Genomic DNA, 22936 nt, shown 5'->3' with positions numbered 1-22936 from the left:
GAGCACTGCATGCTCCCGAAAAGCAGAGGAGGAGCCGGGATCAGTTCCCACTTGCTTTCATGTCAGATAGGTTTTCGTACCAGGAGGGTCCATCCCGTTATGTGCTTTCGAGGGTACCAAAGGTACCCAAGGAAAACAGACCCATACACAAGTCTAACAAGCACCCACGAAGATTGGCAGATGCTAGATACATGTAGTTTCTGGTTGCTTGAGAGTTATGATTAAATATAGGCCTAAATGATGCTATATACCATACTGTATCATACCGTAAACTCTGTTTTGACTTGATATTAATATTGGAAATATAGCAATTAAAAGCAAATGAAGTCGAATAAAGAGGCAACTTGATGTAATACAAGATAATACTGTATCATAGAAATGGCTTTGTGAATGCAGTATGCAATAAAGTATTATTTCTTCAATGTTTGCTGGTTGTTTGGGATTTCCGTTTAACTGAGAATTTACTGTAGTGTGCCATGAAGCTTCTTTGTTCTTGCTTCTTGTAATGGAGTGGAATTTCTAAATATAATTCAATGCAGCACTTTCACGTTTTAGTCTTCATTTGCAATTTCCTCATTCAAGATCTTTTCCAGTCGACTTCTCACATTGCAAGCCATCCCTCGAGCCTTAAAGACTTCCCTTTTCCCTTTGCATAGACGGTAAATGATGATGTTGGAATTGTTGCACCTTCGATATGTCTTATAATATTTATTGTGTGTTATGGTTTGATGTCTCTGCAGCATCTGGGCACATTTTATCCTCCGAGGCAAGCTATAAAGTTTTTAAAACAAATCATTAAAAGTGTAAGCTGCGTATTTAAATAGTGTCTGTAACTTTTTGTACTGTAAATAAAGCCCATGGATGTTAGGATACAATGAGGAATCACAAAGCTCGAAGAAGGAAGGCTAAAACGTTCTTAGCTGAACTAAGAATTAAAATATTCTTAGCTGGAGAGAAAGCATTTCTTGAGCAGCCTTAATCTGATCTGAAGAAGATTCACAGGGTGGAGAGTTAAAGACTTTTGAATAAGCGCAATGCCAAAAATGCTGCTGGTAAGGATTCTTAGCAGGCTGCAAGAAAAGGTACAAGAGAGAATTTCACAGCAGTTGCAGCAACATTTCATGCTCCAGACCTACTTACTTAGGCGATCCCTCGCTTTCCGAGGATGATTGTCTTCCAATATTCTTGTGGGTCCGTATGTGGCTGTGGAGCCCTATTCTTGCTCTGCATCTTCCGCAGTGAGGGCATTGGTTTCCAAGTGGAAGGCGGTCTCGGCCGGGGTTGGCTTGACGCGCCTTCCTCTTGGCACGTTTCTCTTTTTCACCCTCCACTCATGCCTCCTCAAATTCTGCAGCACTGCTGGTCACAGCTGACCTCCAGCTGGAGCGGTCAAGGGCCAGGGCTTCCCAGTTCTCACTGTCTATGCCAGAGTTTTTAAGGTTGGCTTTGAGCCCATCTTTAAATCTCTTTTCCTGTCCTCCAACATTCCGTTTTCCATTCTTGAGTTCGGAGTAGAGCAACTGCTTTGGGAGACGGTGGTCAGGCATCCGGACAACATGGCCGGTCCAGCGGAGTTGGTGGCGGAGGACCATCGCTTCAATGCTGGTGGTCTTTGCTTCTTCCAGCACGCTGACGTTTGTCCGCTTGTCTTCCCAAGAGATTTGCAGGATTTTCCGGAGGCAGTGCTGATGGAATCGTTCCAGGAGTTGCATGTGACGTCTGTAGACAGTCCACGTCTCACAGGCATAGAGCAGGGTTGGGAGGACAATAGCTTTATAAACAAGCACCTTGGTATCCCTACGGATGTCCCGGTTCTCAAACACTTTCTGCTTCATTCGGAAAAATGCTGCGCTTGCAGAGCTCAGGCGGTGTTGTATTTCGGCGTCGATGTTGACTTTGGTGGAGAGGTGGCTGAGGTGTGCTCCAGACCTAATCTATCTATACAGATAATAAAAGTGAAAATATGCATGTGTATGCGGATGGGGTGTCCACTTACACAAACAAGCTCCTACTTTAGCTCCCACTGCTCAGGAGACATCAAAGGCCCTCCTTCCAATGACATTGCAGGTTATAATGAGCACCATGAACATGTCCAAGAGCCCTGCCAGTGTCCTCCACAAACAAAACACTGCCCACCACCCAAGTGAATGCTTTCACACGGGCACAATTTCATCCTAGATTTCATGTGTTTCCTCCATCACAGACATCCCCGTGTTTCTTACTCTCTCCATTGGGGCGGAATTTGCATGCCCCCGCCCACTGCCTCTTCCATAACCCCTTTCTATTTGTTCTGTCACGCGCTAGCCTGTTACAGTTGTCTTTTCTATAGGACGTATACTTCAAGCCCAGCAGGAAGCCAGTGCGCCTCAAAGAGAGGTTCTCAGGGATTTTTCTGAAGTGATGGTCTTTAGAGTTTTTAATGATACAACAAAGTCTTTATTATGGAACAAACAACAAATCTTCAATGGTTCAAACAACACTTCAAGGCTTTCTTAGTCTAGTCCTCAATGGGCTGGTGCCTGACTTTGATTAACTGAACCTTCTCTGTAGGAAAAATCCCTTTTAACCTCTCCCAGGCTGCTTTCTATCTATGCCTCATCAGTGTGGATCCTACTACTGACTCCAAATGCGTCTGGGTATCGAGTAGACCTACCAGCCGAGGCTTGAAGATATTTCAGCTGGAGTTCTGTGGATCTGTAGTGCTGTCCTCCCTCAGAGAATTCTTTGAGAACTTCAGGGCTGTTTTCCCTCTGTTTGCTGTGAGGCTGAGAGGCTGTGAGCTCTCAGCCAGAGCCTTGGGACCTTTTCCCTGGAATTTCTGTTTCTGCTTCCCCGGAAGTTCCTTTTCCCTGGATGCTATTGAGAAAAGAAGCTTTTCTACGGGATGAGCTGGTCTACATCTTATAGTCTAGCTTCCTTGTGTGAGACTGCCCAAAAAATAGCACCTTTCCCTCCCAGAGCCCTGAACAAGGGGCAGAACCAAAGCTTAATTATGATGGACAGGAAGCCTGCCCTATGACTACAAACAGATAACAGAAAGAAAATAAAGTTGGAGTTGGTATAGCCGTACCAGGACACTATTCTTTTCTATGACACACAGCAAACTGAGGTATTGATCAGCAACTGAACATACTAGAGAGATTTGGGGAGAATTCACAGTGATTTATAGGAGTTGTGGGTACTGGGATGTATAGTTCACCTGCAATCAAAGAGCACTCTGAACTACACCAATGATGGACCTGGAACGATCTTGTCACACAGAACCCCCATGGCCAACAAAAAATACCGGAGGTCTTTGGAGGGATGTATAGGAGTTGAAGTTCTCCTACATCCAAAGCGCACTATGAACCCAAACAATGATGGATCTGGACCAAACTTGGCATGCATACCCAATATGTCCAGATTTGAATACTTGTGTGTTTTGAGGGGAATTGGTCTGGGCATTTTGGAGTTGTGGTCAAAGGTGGCCCTAGGTAATTTTCAACAGTAAACAAACAATATTTTGGCGCCCCCCCCCCCCCCAACCAATCACTGAAATATATTTTCTGTTTGTCGTGGGAGTTCTGTGTGCCATATTTGGTTCAATTCCATCATTGGTGGAGTTCAGAATGCTCTTGGATTGTAGGTGAACTATACATCCCAGTAACTACAACTCGCATATGTCAAGGTCTATTTTCCCCCAAGAGCGCCTCAAGAGCACCCCTGGGCAAAATCAACTATACTGGAAATGCTTACTTTGCGTAATGGGTTGAGCCGCCCCTGGTTGTGGTTCACTTGCAATCAATGAGAACTCTGAACTCCGCCAAAGATGGAATTGGACCAAACTTGGTACATAAAGTGTCTATGACCAGAAAAAATACTGGAGGTCTTTGGGGAAATTTCACCTTGAGTTGGGGGAGTAGACGTTCACATACATTCAGAGAGCACTATGAACACAAACATCAATGGATCTGGACCCAACTTGGCACACATACCTGATATGTTTCAAATCATAGGGAGGAGGGAGCAATCTTGTTTTCTGCTGCCCTGGAGACTAGGACACGGAGCAGTGGCTTCAAACTACAAGAAAGGAGATTCCATCTGAACATTAGGAAGAACTTCCTAACTGTGAGAGCCGTTTAGCAGAGAAACTCTCTGCCCCAGAGTGTGGTAGAGGCTTCTTCTTGGGATGCTTTTAAACAGAGGCTGGATGGCCATCTGTCTGGGGTGCTTTGAATGCAATTTTCTTACTTCTTGGCAGGGGGTTGGACTGGCTAGCCCACAAGGTCTCTTCCAACTCTATGAATCTATTATTCTATGATTACTGGAAGGGTTTGGGGGAACTAACTTTCCTTTCTGGGAGTTGTAGTTCACCCACAAACAGAGAAACGGTGACATCCACCGATGACGGACCTGGACCAAACTTGACACTCAGAACCCCCATGACTAATTCAACCTACCAGAGGGGTTTGAGAGGACTGACTGACCATAGTGGGAGTTATAGTTTACCCTACAGCCAGAGAGCACACCAAATCCCACCAATGATGCATCTAGAGCAAACTTGCCCAACATAGCAAACTTTAAATACTGATGGAGTTTCACAGGGTTAACTTGGCATGATGTGAGTTGTAGTTTGCCCACAAGCTTATGCATTTTGTACAATTAATAAATTGATTTTTGCAAATAACTTTGGCAGCAGTGGATACCCAAGTTAGTTAGTTACAAATCTGAATCCTATTTTTACTCTCCACAAGGGTAGTCTCAATGAATCAACTGGATTTACCTATATATTAGTTCATCATTCAACAATTGGTTCTACAAGTCTACTCCAAAAGATTCACTCAGACCTTCTCATTTGACCCTCCTTGGGTGCATCTATGCTGCAGAATTAATGCAGTTTGATATAACTTTAACTGCCATGGCTCAGAGCTATGGAATCCTGGGAGTGACATCTAGACTTTCTTCTGAGGCATCACAGCTTCTGGCAGCTTGGCTGAGTGGAAATTTCCTTGCTGGGGAAATTCCACTGCTCTCTTTAAATAGAACAATTATTATTATTCACCTCCTACTACATCACAAAAGTGCCAGACAAATTTTATAGAATAGAAAAGCACACAGTTGGCCATTTACAACCTTACGAAATGGGGCAGGGTGCTCTATCAACCCGACCACAGTCATTAACAATACGAAATCTGTGCAGAGATTGCGGAAGATTGACAAAATGAAAAAAAAAATGTGAATAAGCAAATAACCAGGGCGAATAAGGAAACAGGAAGGGAAAACAGGTGAAATAAGCCTTTAATTTGACCGTGGAGTTCAGCAAGGTCATTGTAGGAAATGCACAGAAGGATGGCCCAAGGGACATATTTGAGTCTCACACAACACGGTTGCTTCTAGCCCAGGAGCACTGATGGTACATTATGTCCCTTATTCACACTGCGTTGGACCAGAAGTGTTTGGGATTTCAGGTATTTTCAGATTTTGGAATACCTGTATTTGCGTATACGTACATCATAGCATATCTTGAAGATGTTACCCAAGTCTAAACATGAAATTTATTTCTGCTTCAAATATGCTTAATACACATAGGCTGAAGGTAATTTTATACAACAGTCATAATATTTTTACATATGAAACAGGTTGTTAAAGGACCCTGCCAGGAGCCCTCAATGGTGCAATGGGTTAAACCCGAAAGGTCGGAGGTTCGAATTCGGGGAGCGGGGTGAGCTCCCGTCTGTCAGCTCCAGCTTCTCATACAGGGACATGAGAGTAGCCTCCCACAGGATGGTGAAACATCAGGATCGTCTTCCACCTGGAAACCGATGCCCTCACTGCGGGAGAATATGAGGGTCAAGAATAGGGCTCCACAGTCATCTACGTACCCACTGCCAGTACACCAACCTTGGGGGACAATCTTACTCGGACAACGAGGGATCACCTAAGAAAGTATCAATATTATACTATGACCAAAAAGACGTGGACCACACGTTCCATGTGTAAGAGAACTTACATGTGGGTAAAAAAAATTGAGACAATGCCAACCATTGTGAGTTTGTATTAAGAATAACACCACTGACCAGATTCACAGAGCTATTATTAAAGCATACCAAATGAATCCATCAGAATGCTTTGAATACAAGACAATAGATTAAGTGTCATTAATATTTCTCATCAAATGAGATATCACAACAGCCTTGAAGCTGATTAACTTTTGATCTAGTTAAGTTTATTTACTCCCTGAAATTGTTGACTACAGGTGTGCTGTCGCACACTGGGCCTGTGCATCAGACTGTAGACAGGACATAAATTCTGTGCCCAACAGGACGCCGGGGCTGCCTCAGATTAAAGGTCCTTGGACCTCCCCAAAACAAAGTTCTGTAGAGGCTTAAAGTAAGTCCAACAAAGTTCTTTATTGATGAAAACAAACAGGTACTTTAAAGCATTCTTAACAGTCTATTGGCTCTTGCAATCTTGTTCACTGGGAACAGGCACTATCTTCTTAACTGTAATTAACTAATGGGGAAATCCTTAACTTCTAATCTGGGCAGTCTGTCTTTGCCCATGTTGGCGTGGAGCCCCTACACCCAGTACCAACTGCTTCTGGCTTCCGCGAGAGACCCTTACCAGGCAGAGCTTTGTAGACTTCCAGGGAAAAAGGAGTTCAGGTTGCTGTGATGGCTGGCTGAAGTCCCTCAGCAGAGGCGCTGTAAGACTGTATGATCCTCGGCCAAGCTGTGGGGCTGTATCTCCCCGGCCAAGCTATAGAAGATGAAGCTTTCTACAGGAGCTCTTGAAATTATGTCCTGCATGGAAGCTTTTCTGTGTGGACTGAACTCAAAAAGGCTCCTATTCCCTCCAAAAACCCAAAAGGGGGTGGGACCAGGGAACCTAACTATAATTGACAGGTGGCTTGCCCTATGATTGCAGCCAAAAGAAGCCACCTATCTGCAGAGTCCCTGAAACTTGGGACTATAACAAACATTAAATGCAAAGCAAACAAAATTGGAGCTCCTGGTGCAGTTGTACCTGCACAACAGGTAATACAAGTAGGGGTGGCTGCTGGTGATTTCCATGTCAATTGGGGTGTATTTTAAAGTATCCCCGAAGTTGACTTCTGTCTTTGAAACAGACTCAAATCTTCTGGGTGACTCTTTAAAATATCTTCAAAATATCAGACTTAAAATCATGGAGCAGATTCATCAATCCATTGGCACAGACGCCAACTATCATTGACAAACAAGTCACTCAAAAATTATTTGTCATTCATATAAACTGGTTCTCATCAATAATGAGCTACTGGCATAGGTAATTGACATAAATCAATTCATTTTAGTCCCAACCCTGCAAAAAAAAAAAATAGAACTGGGCAATTCCTTCTTTCTGTGGCCTCCCTACTCGTGATAGCATGGATAGTGAATCAGAAGGACCATTTTCCAAGCAGCCGAATGAACTCATCTCTTCCTAAACAAGGGAAAATCCAGCTGCCTCCATTCGACAGCAAAGAAATTGCCATTTCAGCATTTTGCCCTATTGTGAACACAGCGTGGATCAGGTCAGACTAGGAAATTAACATAGGAAAGGGGCAAGAAGATGGGAAGCAGAGGTTTCTTTCTCTTTTGCTTCCTGTGCATTGTGAAGAAAGGTGAGTTTTGCTTTGCAACTTTCTCCCTTTTGTGCCATGTCAGTCTTTGAACTCCATACCCTTCTGACTGGGAGACTCTCAATTTTTCCTCTGTCTTCTCACCTTTTCCTGCTGTTTTAAAAATGTTCCTGCTTTTCTCTCCTCCTTCCACATTTACCTTTGTCCTCAGTTTACTGCAGTGCAAACAGCTGCAAACAGAAATGAAAATGCAAAAGTAATTGGCGCTCAGTTAATTCAGCAGCAGAGAGAGACCAGGAAGTCCCAAGCAGAGGTGAACTGCTGCAGTCTCTCCTTGCTTGTGTGTTATTCCTTAGGAATACCTTTTGATCACACTCTGATGTTGCTGGACTATATGTGTCCCAGTTTTCAACAGTGAAATGGAAATGCAGAACTGTTGCAGTGCCTGTGGAATTGAGCAGAGGGGAGATATTATAGTTGCAGTAGATCAGCGAGTTCTTCTATCAAGAGGACCACTGACTTTGGCCAGTGGAGATGAATGCTTAAGCCTTATGATGCTCTTGGACTACAGTTCCCATAAACTCTAGAGCAGGGGTTCCCAACCTTTTTTGACCAGGGACCACTTTGACCAGGGACCACTTTGACCAGGGACCACTTGACCAGGGACCACTTTGACCAGGGATGACTTGAACAGGGACCACTTGAACAGAGACCACTTTGACCAGGGACCACTTTGACCAGGAACCATTTGACCAGGGACCACTTGACCAGGGACCACTTTGACCAGGGATCACTTGAACAGGGACCACTTGAACAGAGACCACTTTGACCAGGAACCACTTTGACCAGGAACCATTTGACAAGGGACCACTTTGACCAGGAACCATTTGACCAGGGACCACTTTGACCAGGGACCACTTTGACCAGGGACCACTTTGACCAGGAACCATTTGACCAGGGACCACTTTGACCAGGGACCACTTTGACCAGGAACCATTTGACCAGGGACCACTTGACCAGGCACCACTTGAACAAAAGTGAACCCTGGTCAACTGATTCATAGGCCTTAGTACCAAAAGGCTTACTAATTGGTTTTTGGTCAGCTTTAGATATGGTTTGGTTATTTGGGATGCTGATACAGAAAATTGCATTGGATAGACCACATCAGCTCTAGTTTCTGATACAGAACATATGCCATTCAGTAGTCGCCATCGGCTCATCCACAGAAAACGATATTTAATAATCTAGAGCTGATATGGTAGTAGTAATCTTTCGTGGGTAGTCTGCACAACATCCCCATTGTCTCAGCACTATACGAGGCTTTCGTGATACCAGTCACTCTAATTGTCATGTGGTTTAGAGGCAATGGTGTATTAATGGTGAGGCCATGGACAATATTTTTGTTCTTGTGGACCATTGGTGGTCCACGAACCATAGGTTGGGAACCACTGCCCTAGAGAGATATGGGAGATGCATTTTAGTGACATCTATATGGTCAACCTAAGCTAGGCAGACATGTTATCTTAGCTGATAATCTTGGAGTTCCTTGAAATCCTGAGATTTCTGGACATGATGCAGTGCCAAAGATGGGTCTGCCACTATGGTCCATGTTATATTTCCAATCATTGAACAACAATTCGATGCCATATACACAGCAGACATAAGATAAACATATACATCTAAACATGAATTTAAAATCATATAAAGATCAAAACACATTATTAAAACCACACAATCTGAGATCATAGTCAAAAATGGTCTAGATGCCACCTTCTCTGTTGAAAGCAGAGGAAGAGCAGTGGTACTCAACTCTTCCCTTTATCACATTTCCCTGTTGCTGTTATCCCCATCAGATTGGTAAAATTAGGTCTAGAGTGGATATTTCTGGTCGGAAATGCAAGGGAGTGACATTAAAACTTTATATTCACTAAGCATGTTGGTATCTGTCACCAGATTTTTACGATGCATCTAGAATTCATGCAGCTTGATGCCTCTGCTTAGAGTTGTTTGGTGAAGCACCAGCACTATAAAGAGCTTATAAAACTACAATGCCCATAACTGCACAGTATTGACCATGATAGTTAAAGTGGTGTCAAACTGCATAAATTCTATACTGTAGATGTACCCTATGTTAACTAGGGATGCTCCATTGCTTTCAGGTATCTCCTCCAAAGGCTGGTCTATGCATGTCCCAGCAGAAGTGACTAGTGAAATTGGCAAGACGGTTGCCTTGCCTTGCACTTTCACACACCCACACTCCACGTACGACAAAACCTTGACTGCCATTTGGCGGGTGAAGGAGCCTTATAATGGGACAGTGATTTTCAAGTGTATCGCACACAGTTCCAGTGATGTCTGCAGAACCACCGTTGGCTTGAAGAACAGATACAAGCTCTTGGGGAACCCAAGGCAAAACAATCTTTCACTCCAGATTGACCATGTTTCCTGGAATGACAGCAATAGATACTTCTGCCGAGTTGAATTCTCTGGGGATCTTCATGACAAGTATGAGAGCCGGATGGGAATCCGGCTCCACCTCATAGGTAAGAACACCTTGGCTTGTATCCATTTCTTAGTAGTGAGACAATTGTGAATGTTGACTTTTAGGTTCTTATCAGATTGTGGTTGCTCTACTTCAGGGGTCCTCAAACTTTTTAAACCGGGGGCCAGTTCACTGTCCCTCAGACTGTTGGAGGGCCGGACTACAGTTTTTTTAAAAAAAAAAATCAATTAAAAAAATCCTATGCACATATCTTATTTTGCTGTGTGGAAGGGCCCTTAGAGGGGGTTCTTTCTAGCTCTCTTTAAGCAGTAATTCCAGGAGCAGAGAATGGGAAATCTTCCTATTTCTAGTCTGAACAAAATCTGGCTACCAGTATTAAAAAAAACTCTAAAATTATAACTGTAAATAAAGAACAACACTCAAACACAGGGGAACTCCAGACAAGAAATAATCAGGGCCAGCTAATCACCTCTCAACAAAGGATTCTCCCTAAAAACTGTCAGGCTATGAAATGGTAATCAAGGTGGCCAATTGAAACATTCATACCTACCTCCAACAGACAAGAGTTCTTTCTCCCACCCTGGATCTTCCACAATTTTCCTAGTTAAAGATTTTCCTCTGACATGAAGTCCAGTCGTGTCTGACTCTGGGGTGTGGTGCTCATCTGCATTTCTAAGTCAAAGAGCCGGCGTTGTCCGTAGACACCTCCAAGGTCATGTGGCCGGCATGACTGCATGGAGCTCCGGGGCAGCATCCCTTGGCTGGCTCACGCTGCCCATCGGGCCCAATGGGCAGCGTGAGCCTGCTAAGGGAGGAGCAGCCCCGCGCGGTCTACTCGCGCATAAAGCACCTCGCAAGTAGGCCATGCGGAGCAGCTGCCCTTGGCTGGCTCACGCTGCCCATCGGGCCTGACAGATAGCGTGAGCCAGCCAAGGGAGGGGCACTGTGTGTGGGGGGGGCGCTCCTCCTCCATGGGCCGGATAAGTGCCCTTGGTGGGCCGGAAGTGGCCCGCGGGCCGTAGCTTGGGGACCCCTGCTCTACTTCAAATGATGGTGACCATATCCAAATATATCACAATTAGAGTTCTTCAGATTTAGGCCTGAATCCTATGGTTGTAAACTCAACTAAATCTATTGAGCCACATACAGTGGGCTTTCGGTATGTGCTGAGGTTTGGTTCCAGGGCCCTCCATGAATACCAAAATCCATAGATGCTTAAGTCCCACTCCCATTATATACAATGGTGTAGTAAAATTGTGTTGCTTATATCAAATGGTAAAATCAAAGTTAGTCTTATGGAATTATTTTTGATGGTGGGTGCTTAATATTTTCAAGATGTGAATAGTAAAATCTGGGGGTGCAGAATCCATGGATATGGAAGAGCTGGTTGTACCCTCCAACTATCCCAATTTGACAAGTACAATCAGACACCAACCCCCATTCCAAAATCTTTTAGGGATATGCGGGGCACTTTTGTCATGTTGCCCACAGGTTATTTCAGGGGAGGAGAAGGCTTTTAAAATATAGGAAATTATTGAACTTATCATTATCATTATTATTATTATTATTATTATTATTATTACTGCTACTTATTATTATTCCAATTTAATAATGTCAATTATATGTGAATAATTGAATACAATATGTTATGACTGTTTTAATAGTATTGCGTTTATGTTTTATAATGGTTATTTTGTATGACTTCGTGTTGGTAATTGAATGCATTACCTATGTTGGGAACTGCCCTGAGTCCCCTTGGATAGATAGAATGGTATACAAATAACGTTGATGATGATGATGATGATGATGATGATGATTATTATTATTATTATTATTATTAGAAACACAACAAGATTAGTACACAGCAAACAAGGTCACCCTGCTGGATGTTGTATTGGATCACATGTTGGACACTTCCCAAGTGTCTAGGACTGTGTGATGGATTATTATTATTATTAGTAGTAGTAGTAGTAGTAGTAGTAGTATTAATTTATTTTTTTACTGACACAAGGCCATAGTATGTCACAGCAAACAAGATCGAGCACTTCCGAAGCGTCTAGGATTATGTAATGTATTTTCGAATGATGCGTGCAGATCCAAGTAAGGTGGCCTTTTGCAGTTGAAAGATCATGATTTTGTCAATGTTTATTGTTTCCAAATGCCGGCTGAGGTCTTTTGGTATGGCACCCAGTGTCCGATGACCACTGGGACCATCTGTACTGGTTTATGCCAGAGCGTTTGCAGTTTGATTTTGAGGTCCTGATAATGTTTTTCCTGTTGTTTTTCACCAATGCGGCTGATACCCGGTATGTGACATCAATAATCCAAACTTTTTTATTTTCTGCAATCGTGATGTCTGGCATATTATGTTCCAAAACTTTGTCAGTCTGGATTCGAAAGTCCCACAGTACTTTAGGGTATTCATTTTCCACTACCTTTGCAGGTTTATGATCCCTTTTAACAGTTCTTTACTACTGGCAGGTGGTACTTGTGACATATGTTCCAGTGAATCATTTGAGCCACAGAGTTGTGTCTTTGTTTGTAGTCCATCTGTGCAATTTTCTTGCAGCAGCTGAGGATATGATCAATAGTTTCATCAGCTTCCTTGCACAGTCTGCATTTTGGGTCATAAGCTGATTTTTTCAATCCTGGCCTTAATGGCATTTGTTCTGATGGCTTGCTCCTGGCCTTCTGTCTCCTTCTTCAGTCTTCCATTCGTCAGCCATAACCAGGTCTATTATTATCATTATCATTATCATTATCATGATCACATTATTATTACTATTACTATTATTATTATTATTATTATTATTATTATTATTATTTCCTCCAGTTTTTAAGATGGACCAGAAGGGCCCCTACATGTGACAACTGAATTTACAGTATGATCACTGTATCCATGGGGAACATGTTCCTAAATTTTGTGTGGACATATCAAACTGAGGGCCATATCAAGCCCCACTGAAACAAAGGGTTTCTGGCCCAAGAATACCAGAATCATGATGCTCTTTATTTCACTAGAGTTTGCTCTGACCCTCGGTTTGTCTAGAACCTAGACAATGCCTACAGGAGTCCTATTTTGTTGGATGTGCGCCAGCTGAGCCCGTACCTTGGGTAGTCTGACTTGGCCACAGTGGTCTACGCTTTGGTTACATCCCGTTTAGATTACTGCAATGCTCTCTACATGGGGTTGCCTCTGAAGACTGCCCGGAAGCTTCAATTAGTCCAACGTACGGCAGCCAAACTACTAACGGGAGCGGGGTACAGGGAGCATACTACTCCTCTGTTGCGCCAGCTCCACTGGCTGCCAGTCAGCTTCTGAGCACAATTCAAAGTGCTGGTCTTAACCTATAAAGCCCTAAACGACTCCGGCCCAATTTACCTGTCCAAACGTATCCTCCCCTATGAACCATCAAGATTGCTAAGATTGTCTGGAGGGGCCCTGCTCTCGATCCCACTGGCCTCACAGGCGCGGCTGGTGGGGACGAGAGACAGGGCCTTCTCGGTGGTGGCCCCTCGACTCTGGAACTCCCTTCCACTGGAGATCAGAACTGCCCCTTCTATCTTAACGTTCAGGAAACAGGTGAAAACCTGGCTTTGGGGATTGGCATTCAACGAATGAGCCATGATCCTGTGATATGGATGGATGACAACGAATAATGATTTTTGATGACTACTGACCACTGTAATTATATGATTGTATTTTGCCATTTTAATGTTTTAGTGTGATTTAGAATATGATGTTTTAATGACTGTCTGTAATATTGATGTTGGAAACCGGCCTGAGTCTCTCGAACGGAGGTGAGAAGACCGGTATACAAAACTGCTAAATAAAATAAATAAATAAATGTGGATAGAGGAAATCTGGTATATGGACGTCATAGTGTACAAGTAAGTATATGTGTGCACCCATGCAAAACAGTGCCCCATGTGTAATGCACATCTATACACAATGAACATCCATGTGAAATGGCACCACATTTGGTCTAATGCTGAGCATGGACAGTCAGTTCAATTCCCCAGCCTTAAATTGTGTGGCCATGCTCTGCGTCGGACAAAAATGTCCAATAGACATGCTGGAGATCTGAACAAGACTTTGTCCCTTATGTTTTGGGTAGCACCCCCCAGGATTGTGAACATCTCTGTCCAGATGGACCAAGAGCATGCTTTCCATGCCAAGTGTACAGCCGAAGGAGAACCACTCCCGACCGTGACGTGGGCTGGCCCTCTATCTGACAATGTGACTTCAGTCTCCAGGCCAACGGCACATCAGATAACCAAGGAGCTTCAGCACCTGGTCCTTGATGGGAAATACACTTGCATTGCCGCCAACAGCCTTGGATATGCGGAAGGGGCAGTGTATTTTTATAAGTTCAAAGCTGGGAGTGGCTCTTGGATTCTCATCCTCTTGTTCGTAGCCCTGGGTATAAAACTGCTGGCTCTAGTGGTGATATTAGGGATCGGGGCCTTCTGGAAAGGAGGTAGGTATATTATCATCACCATCATTTTAATTTTTAAAGGACATTTACAAACAATGGGGCAAAGGGAACAGAAAAGAAGAAAAAAAACAGTAATAATAAGTACATACGATATGAACATGGGTTGAATGTCATAAGGAAGAGAGAGCAGACTTGTTTTCTGCTGCCCTGGAAACTAGGACTAGGAGCAATGGATTCAAATTACAAGAAAGGAAATTCCACCCGAACACACTGTTCAACGGAGAAAAAGTTGCGGGCCTGAAAATAGTTGTTCTTTTATGATTTGGGGGTGCTGAAAACGAAAATGACATTTAAAAATGTATATTGGCTCTAGTTTTTATGATATAAGCAATCACGTGATCATGTATGGTTGAAAAAAATGCATGTTGCGACTTACACTATGGAAGATTCTAGAATATTCTAGAAAGTTTGATGATGCAGTATTAGTGCCGTGTGCAAAAGCCAGAAAGCCCTATATAAGGCCAGACTTTTGAACGGTGAGGGTCAGTCAGTTGAAGACTGAGACAGTATCGTTAAACATCGTTTTACATTGTTCTTTTTACTGTAGTTATGCCTCGCACGTGTGTAAATAAAGCACTATGGAAAAAAGATATCAAGGCAAATGGACTCCATCAATGCTGTCAGACTCCTGCTGGAGCATTGTAAGAGACAATCCTTTCCTTGAATACAAAAGAAAAGTCAAGAGAAGCAAACAGGATATAAACTAAAGTCACGATTAAAGCGACATTTAAACGTTCAGACTTTTCAACTGCATTAGGCCTACTAATATAGTTTCTTGCTGCACAAACATAAACAATAGACTAATTAAATAAATACTTCTCATGTATAAACGATTGGCAATATAATTTGACTAAAATGTAGTAAATATTCACGGTTTATATACATGCAGTAAGGTTAGGCGCATTATCATAATATTAACGAATTACCTATTGTGGAGAAAATTGAAATAGCTGTTGCATAAAAACCAGAGCCAATTAACACATTTAATTATTATATTTGAATTCAGCATGTTAAATTTATTAAGAAATGACATATTTCGTTTCCACAACTGAGAAAAACTGAAAATTTGTAGAACAGTGACATTAGCAAGAACTTCCTGAGCGCAACAGTGGGACTCTCTGCCTTGGACTGTGGTGGAAGCTCTTTCCTTGGAAGATTTTAAACAGAGCCTGGATGGCCATCTGTAAGGGCTACTTTGTGCTTTTCCTGCATGGCAGGGGGTTGGACTAGATGGCCCTAGATGCAGTCACTTTCAATTCTATTCTATAATGTGTGTGATGTGTTTATTTATACTGTTTCTTGTTGTAATATTGTTGTATTTTTATGTTGTATATTTGCATTGTTGTATTGCTGGGCTTGGCCTCATGTAAGCAGCCCCGAGTCCCCTTGGGGAGATGGTGGCGGGGTATAAATAAATTATTATTATTATTATTATTATTATTATTATTATTATTTGCTTCTGATTCTCACTCAAACATCTACTCAATGGTATAGTTTGTGAGAATGCTAACATTTCTCTGTTTTTTTTTTTCTCCCTGCATTGCAGATAGATTTATAGCCACCACGACCCTTTCACGGTAAGGAAATGCTTTCATTTCCACTTACAGATGTCACATAAATCCATTAAGGCTTGCACATTTTAGGAAGACGATTAGGGACAGGTGCTGGAAAAGAGAGGGTTGTCCAGAAGCCATGTGCTCAACAAGCATACAATTTTCCATGTCCTAAAAACCAAAAAGGATGCCACTGGCGCCTGGACAGGATTGTTAGCACTACAATACTCATCCGAGCACAGCAGGATCATTGGCACAACTGGTGAGTCTGGCTTGGGATGGGCTGAGTCAGCGCTCCTTGCAAAGGGTTTCACAGAGTTCAGGGCAGAAATTGCTTTGATGACTCAGGAAATTCAACTGTCTCCAGTTACAACCCGTACACATTAATCTGGACAAGTCATAACTCCAAAGACATGATGGAAAAACCACCCCTAAAGGGAAATGAAAGACAATTAAAGTAAAATATATGGGTTTGTTTTTCTGTTTTTGTTTTTTGTAATGAGGAATATGCTCATGGGGGTAATGCAGCTCCAATATCCTTCGATGGTTGCTCACTCTTTGCTGTAGATATTGTTGCATCCCTTCATCCCTGACTTTTGGCAAGTTGGGCTGATGAGGGTCAGAATCCAACGTCTGCAAGGCTCTGGTTTCCTCAGCTAACCCTATAAACCTAGACCAGTGGTTCCTAACTTTTGGTCCTCCAGGTGTTTTGGACTTCAACTCCCAGAAATCTCAGCCATCTCACCAGTTGTTAGGTATAGTGGGAGCTGGAGGACCAAAACACCTGGAGGACCAAAGGTTGGGAACCAATGAGTTAGACAGATTGTATAAACCTAAATTAGTTTATATTCCCTGCCTAGACCTAGGGTGCATTTACAGGGTAGAAGGAATACGATTTGATGCCATTTTAGTTATCATGGCTCAGTGCTGTGGAATCATGGGAGCTATAGTTCTGCAAGGTCTTTAGCCTTCCCTGTCAATGTGTACATCAATGTGATGGTCCTCCACCATCAACTCCACTGGACCGGCCACGTTGTCCAAATGCCCGACCACTGTCTCCCAAAGCGGTTGCTCTAGTCCAAATTCAAGAATGGAAAATGAAATGATGGAGGACAGGAAAAGAGATTTAAAGATGGGCTCAAAGCCAACATTAAAAACTCTGGCATAGACACTGAGGACTGGGAAGCCCTAGCCCCTGAGCACTCCAGATAGAGGTCAGCTGTGACCAGCAGTGCTGTAGAATTTGAAGAGGCACAAATGGAGGGCAAAAGACAGAAATGTGCCAAGAGAAAGGTGCGTCAAGCCAACCCTGTCCGGGACCACCTTGACCTGGAAACCAATGCCCTCACTGTGAGAGAACATGCAGATCAAGAATAGGGCTCCACAGTCACCCATGGACCCACTGCCAGTACACCGATCTTGGAAGACAATCCTATTTGGAGAATGAGGGATCACATAAGTAAGTAAGGGCCTCACTAAGCTACAAATCTCAGTTTTTCATTGAGCCATGGCAATTAAAAGTAGTCTCAAGCTGCATTAATTGTGCAATATAGAAACTAGAATAGCAGGAACAGGTAGCATTTCCACTTTCTAGTTTTTGTGTCTGCTTAATGACCTATTCTTTGTTGTTGTTCATTCGTTCACTCGTCTCCGACTCTTCATGACCTCATGGACCAGCCCACTCTTGTGAAATTTGGACTAAAACTTAAAACTCCTTCCACCATCCCAGATATTGGAAACTCAGGACCCTTCCACACAGCTGTATAAAATCCACATTGAACTGTATTATATGGCAGTGTTGATTCAGATAACCGGGTTCAAAGCAGATATTGTGGATTATCTGCCTTGATATTCTGAGTTATCTGGTTGTGTAGAAGGGCCCTCAGAACAAATAATTCAAAATGGGTTTGTCTTCTTGGAAAGACTCTATGTATCCCAAGCTATTTCTTTTGCACTGGCCAGCAAGTCTTCCAAACTTTGTATTTCCAAGATTTTTCACATAGATTCTGGGGGCCCTTCCACACAGAATATCAAGGCAGAAAATCCCACAATATCTGCTTTGAACTGGGTTATCTGAGTCAGATAATGTTGGATTTTCTGCCATGATATTCTGGGATATGGGGCCGTGTGGAAGGGCACATGGAGACATAAAAAATTGTGAGCAACTTGCAGTGTTGGCACGTCAGAATACACCTTTTCTGATGGATCATTGTTGAGTATTTTTAGTGCCATCCTTTATGGATTGAACAAGTCAATCCAAATCTGCTATATACCTATGTGGGACAGTTAGGAACTGCTTGATTCTTTTTCTTTGTAATCAAAAGTAATGTAGAGAAGGCAGTCAGTGAGATGAACATGGTGATACTCTTCTTTCTACCAAACCCTCAGGAAATTAACAAAGTTCTCTCCAATGCAATTGGCATTAATTTTCGTGCTTTCATCTGTAGGCAACAGAGACAAGAGTCTCCATACGAAAACTTCAGTCGCTCCATCAGCTCTGTAAGCCGAAGCCTGGCAGAGAGAATCTAAAGCAATGTGTGGGTTAGAAGACTGTGGTCTGGGTAAGCCGTTATTACAATATATATCTGCCACAAGAATTACCTATGCTTAGAGATGGAAGGAAGCAATTATCACAACGCAAGAAGAATGGCTGAATTAGCAGAGGTGGACAATTTATGCTGATCAAGGAGGACTTTTTTTACTAATGTTAAGGAAAATTGGGACTTATTTCTTATCTTTTCACAATGGTGAGGATATTTGTCAACTGTCTGAATCAACAAATAGTAAGGTGTTGCCAAAAGTAGAAGTGCAACTATAATAATATTATTTTACACCAACACCAACAAGGGATAACAACCTTCTGGTTGAGAAGGGGAAGTCTGCAGACATTTGTTTCTTGTTTTTGTTAGTCTTCCAGTTTTGTTATTTGTAATAGTAACGGCACTCCATGCAGTCATGCCGGCCACAGGACCTTGGAGGTGTCTATGGACAATGCTGGCTCTTTGGCTTAGAAATGGAGATGAGCACTAACCCCCAGAGTTGGACACAACTGGACTTAATGTCAGGAGAAAACCTTTACCTTTACTACTAGTCATTTAGTTGTAGCCTTGAGGTAGTAGATAGTATGTAGCTGTGGAGTTTTCAGTTTCATGTATCTAAACATCCACATGTGTGCTTCATCTTGGCTTCTTTTTCCCTGAACGAAAATAACTTCAAAATACCAAACAAAAATAAATAGTATTACCTGGCTTTGTCTCTTGTCCTCACACAGCCAATAAAAGCATTGCTCTTACAAGAAATTTGTTATGTGAAGCAGACAAACTCTGCAGAAAGATTGCCAGAGATTTCCTCCAGTTCTGCCTGCAGATGCCACAAGCCAACCTTGGGACACATTTGGCACATAGACTCCATCCTCTGTCATCGAGTCACAGCTCTTTCCCAAGCTTACTCTTAAAACCCTTTTTAAAGATTTTCACTTCCTAAGACTGCTGTCATGACTTATGCTTCCCACTATCGACAATAATTTTCCGCATCAGAAAAGGCAGGACAGATTTTTGGTCGTGTCAACTTGAGAAACTGCAAGTCACTTCTGGTATGAGAGAATTGGCCGTCTGGAAGGATGTTGCCCAGAGGACACCAGGATGTTGTGATGTTTTAACATCCTTGTGGGAGGCTTCTCTCATGTCCCCGCATGAGGAGCTGGAGCTGATAGAGGGAGCTCATCTGTGCTCTCCCCGGATTTGAACCTGCGACTTCAGTCCTGCCGGCACAGGGATTTATCCCACTGCGTCACTGGAGGCTCCTGGCAGAACAGATGGAAAGGGAAGACACCAGTCTAATAATAATAATAATAATAATAATAATAATAATAATAATAATAATCTTTATTTATACCCCGCTACCATCTCCCCAAGGGACTCGGTGCGGCTTACATGAGGCCTAGCCCATAGAACAACAATAATAAAAGCAACAACAAAACATCAATACAAAACAATCAAAATAAATCTCATAAACAAAAAATAAACAATAAACAGTAACAGTAACAACAAGCATTTAAAAACCTATGGCTGGACCAAAAGTTAAAAATTAAAAAATAATGCTGGGCATGAACAAGGTGATATACTGGGATAGAATTTTCAGCGAGAGATGGGGCGAGCAAACAATCCTAAATCAATTATAAAGTGCATTTAGAGGACCTATTGCTGAGAGTATTTCCTTATTCTGGGAAGGCACACTGGAATAACCACATTTTCAGGCTCCTCCTAAAGACTGCCAAAGTTGGGGCATGTCTGATGTCCTTGGGCAGTGAGTTCCAGAGTTGAGGGGCCACTACCGAGAAGACCCTCTCCCTCGTCCCCACCAATCGCACCTGCGATGGAGGTGGGAGTGCGAGCAGGGCCTCTCCAAGTGATCGAAGGGATCGTGTGGGTTCATCCACAGAAATGCGGTCACGCAGGTCTAGCTGGAAATCGCATTGGGTTTCTCTCCTCAAGTTAGGTAGCATACAAATGCAAGTTTTCTATTGACTTATGGAGTATGAAATTTGAAATTTCATGGGTTTTTAGGCTATCAATCAATCCTCATTGAGTTCATTGCAAGTTCCTTCTTCTGAAATATATCTAGATAGCACCTAGTATTACTTGGCTATTCCAAGTTCTAACCACACCTGACCCACATTCTGAAAGGATCTCGTCAACAATCGTGACACATCCATGAATTATTTATGCTATGACTATGTAAGTATTATCTGTATCTTTTTGTACATTTTTAGGACGCTTTGTAGCATAATTATGTATTTAAATGTATAAATAAAAGGCACATATGAAAAGAATGTTGTGTGCTAATATTGTGACTGTCCGTGTTTTGGTGCCATTTATGTTCTTGAAAGGAGACATGCAAAGTATTATTTCAGATATTCATCTATTTTATATATTTATCTAATGTAATAAAATATAATAAAAATATGTATCTATGTATGTATTTTCCAAGATGGCTTCCACTTCCAGAGAGCACTGTGACTCCCACAGACCAACAAAATTACTGGTGGGGTTTGGGGGGGATTGACCCATGATTTTGGGAGTTGCAGTTCTCCAGATCAAAGAAAACTGTGAACCCAACATTGCCAACTTGGAATGCTGGCAGGGTTTGGAGGGACTTGGCCTTGGTTTTTCGGGAGTTATAGTTCACTTACAACCAAACAACACTGTAAACCCAATTGATGATGAATCTGGACCAAGCTTGGCACACATGCTGAAAATAGCTAGGTTTGAATACTGGTTTGAATACTGGAGGAAATTGACCTTGGTTTTTTTTGGAAGTTATAGTTCACTCACACCCGGATAGTACTGAGCCGAACTGATGATGAATCTGGACCAAACTTGAAACATATAAGCAATGTGGCCAACTTTGAATACTGGTGAGGTTAGGAGGGAACTGGCCCAGGATGATGGGAGTTAAAGTTCACCCACATCCATATGCATTTTCTAATGGGCCAGTCATAAAACTCCAAAACAAACAATGCCTACTTCTAATAATTATCCTTCCAAAATTTCTAACCCAACCATTGGCAAGTACCTAAACTAGTTTAAAACAAACGGCAGTGGCAATCTAATTGAAACATATTGAGACGGAGGGAACTGAGTCCAGCAGAATCCTGTGCATTAGCATGGTGCCTTGTGCTTGGTTTTTTTGATTTTTTTCCCCCCAAATATTTTCAAGATGCGGTTGATTGAATCTGTGGATATGGAGGGCCAACCAAAAAAAAAAAAGGATACAGAGGGCAAACCATAACATAAAATTACCATTCCCATTACCAATGACAAGCTGGAATGTGTCCAGAGGAGGGCGACTAAAATGATCAAGGGTCTGGAGGACAAGCCCTATGAGGAGTGGCTTAAAGAGCTGGGCATGTTTAGCCTGCAGAAGAGAAGGCTGAGAGGAGACATAATGAGGGCCATGTATAATTATGTGAGAAGAAGTCATAGGGAGGAAGGAGCAAGCTTGTTTTCTGCTGCTCAGGAGACTAGGACGTGGAGCAATGGCTTCGAACTACAGGAAAGGAGATTCCACCTGGAAATAAAGAAGAACTTCCTGACTGTGGAGAGCTGTTCAGCAGTGGAACTCTCTGCCCTGGAGTATGGTAGAGGCTCCTCCTTTGGAAGCTTTTAAACAGAGGCGGGATGGCCATCTGTCAGGGGTGCTTTGAATGTGATTTCCTGTTTCATGGCAGAATTGGGTTGGAATGGATGGTCCATGAGGTCTCTTCCACCTCTTATGATTCTATGATTCTCCCATAAGGGCAACTGCTATTCTTTCTACCCCAGGTCTTCCCCACCACCCTTTGTGGCAGATACTCCCAAAACTAAGCCAACCATTGACAGCTAGGACGTCCTCAGTCCAGTGTTTCTCACAGTTTATTTCCTGTGGTCCTTGCAGACACAAAGCACTGTAAACACACATTTTGTTAAAGCCACATCCAAAACAGCACCTCCCATATTAAAACTCTCATGCCAGGCACACACATAATATTTCCTGCATTTTCACAGGTTTGTTTTGTTTTAAATATCATTAACACCGAGTTGAGTGACATCATACAAATTTCTTCTTCCATTCCTTACTCTGAAAATACAAAGAGCAGCATTTTCTTCCCACTGGTAGAAAACACCAACTCACCTGTTATGGTTTTGACCACCAAAATATCCAACAGAAAGTTTAGTTCAAAAGGAAAGTTCTGAAAACCTTTGTTGCTGTAACCATCTTATTTTGGTAATTTGGCAAGATGAGAAAGGGAAATTGTCCAGAA

General features: G+C 42.6%; 1 protein-coding gene across 1 annotated transcript; it reads left to right on the top strand.

Annotated features, from left to right (window-relative positions):
* Nucleotides 1–7569: 7569 nt before the first annotated feature.
* SIGLEC15 (sialic acid binding Ig like lectin 15) lies at nucleotides 7570–18897 on the top strand. Its single transcript, XM_067465611.1, has 5 exons — nucleotides 7570–7621; nucleotides 9739–10122; nucleotides 14201–14563; nucleotides 16128–16158; nucleotides 18582–18897. Exons 1-5 carry the CDS (start codon nucleotides 7570–7572, stop codon nucleotides 18661–18663), a joined length of 912 nt encoding a protein of 303 aa, XP_067321712.1. The 3' UTR covers nucleotides 18664–18897.
* The last annotated feature ends 4039 nt before the right edge of the window (nucleotides 18898–22936 follow it).

This window comes from Anolis sagrei, chromosome 2 (genome assembly GCF_037176765.1).
Source record: "Anolis sagrei isolate rAnoSag1 chromosome 2, rAnoSag1.mat, whole genome shotgun sequence".
In the NCBI taxonomy this organism is placed as follows: domain Eukaryota; kingdom Metazoa; phylum Chordata; class Lepidosauria; order Squamata; family Dactyloidae; genus Anolis; species Anolis sagrei.
The sequence above is the reverse complement of the archived record's forward strand: the minus strand, read 5'-3'. Positions and strand labels throughout refer to the sequence as shown.

What these genes read in the sequence shown, in the direction of transcription:
- SIGLEC15 (XM_067465611.1), top strand. Translation starts at nt 7,570, where the DNA reads ATGGGAAGCAGAGGTTTCTTTCTCTTTTGCTTCCTGTGCATTGTGAAG. An exon ending in AATCCGGCTCCACCTCATAG is followed by an intron (nt 10,123 to 14,200) that starts GTAAGAACACCT and finishes TGTTTTGGGTAG; the next exon opens with CACCCCCCAGGATTGTGAAC. An exon ending in CGGGGCCTTCTGGAAAGGAG is followed by an intron (nt 14,564 to 16,127) that starts GTAGGTATATTA and finishes CCTGCATTGCAG; the next exon opens with ATAGATTTATAGCCACCACG.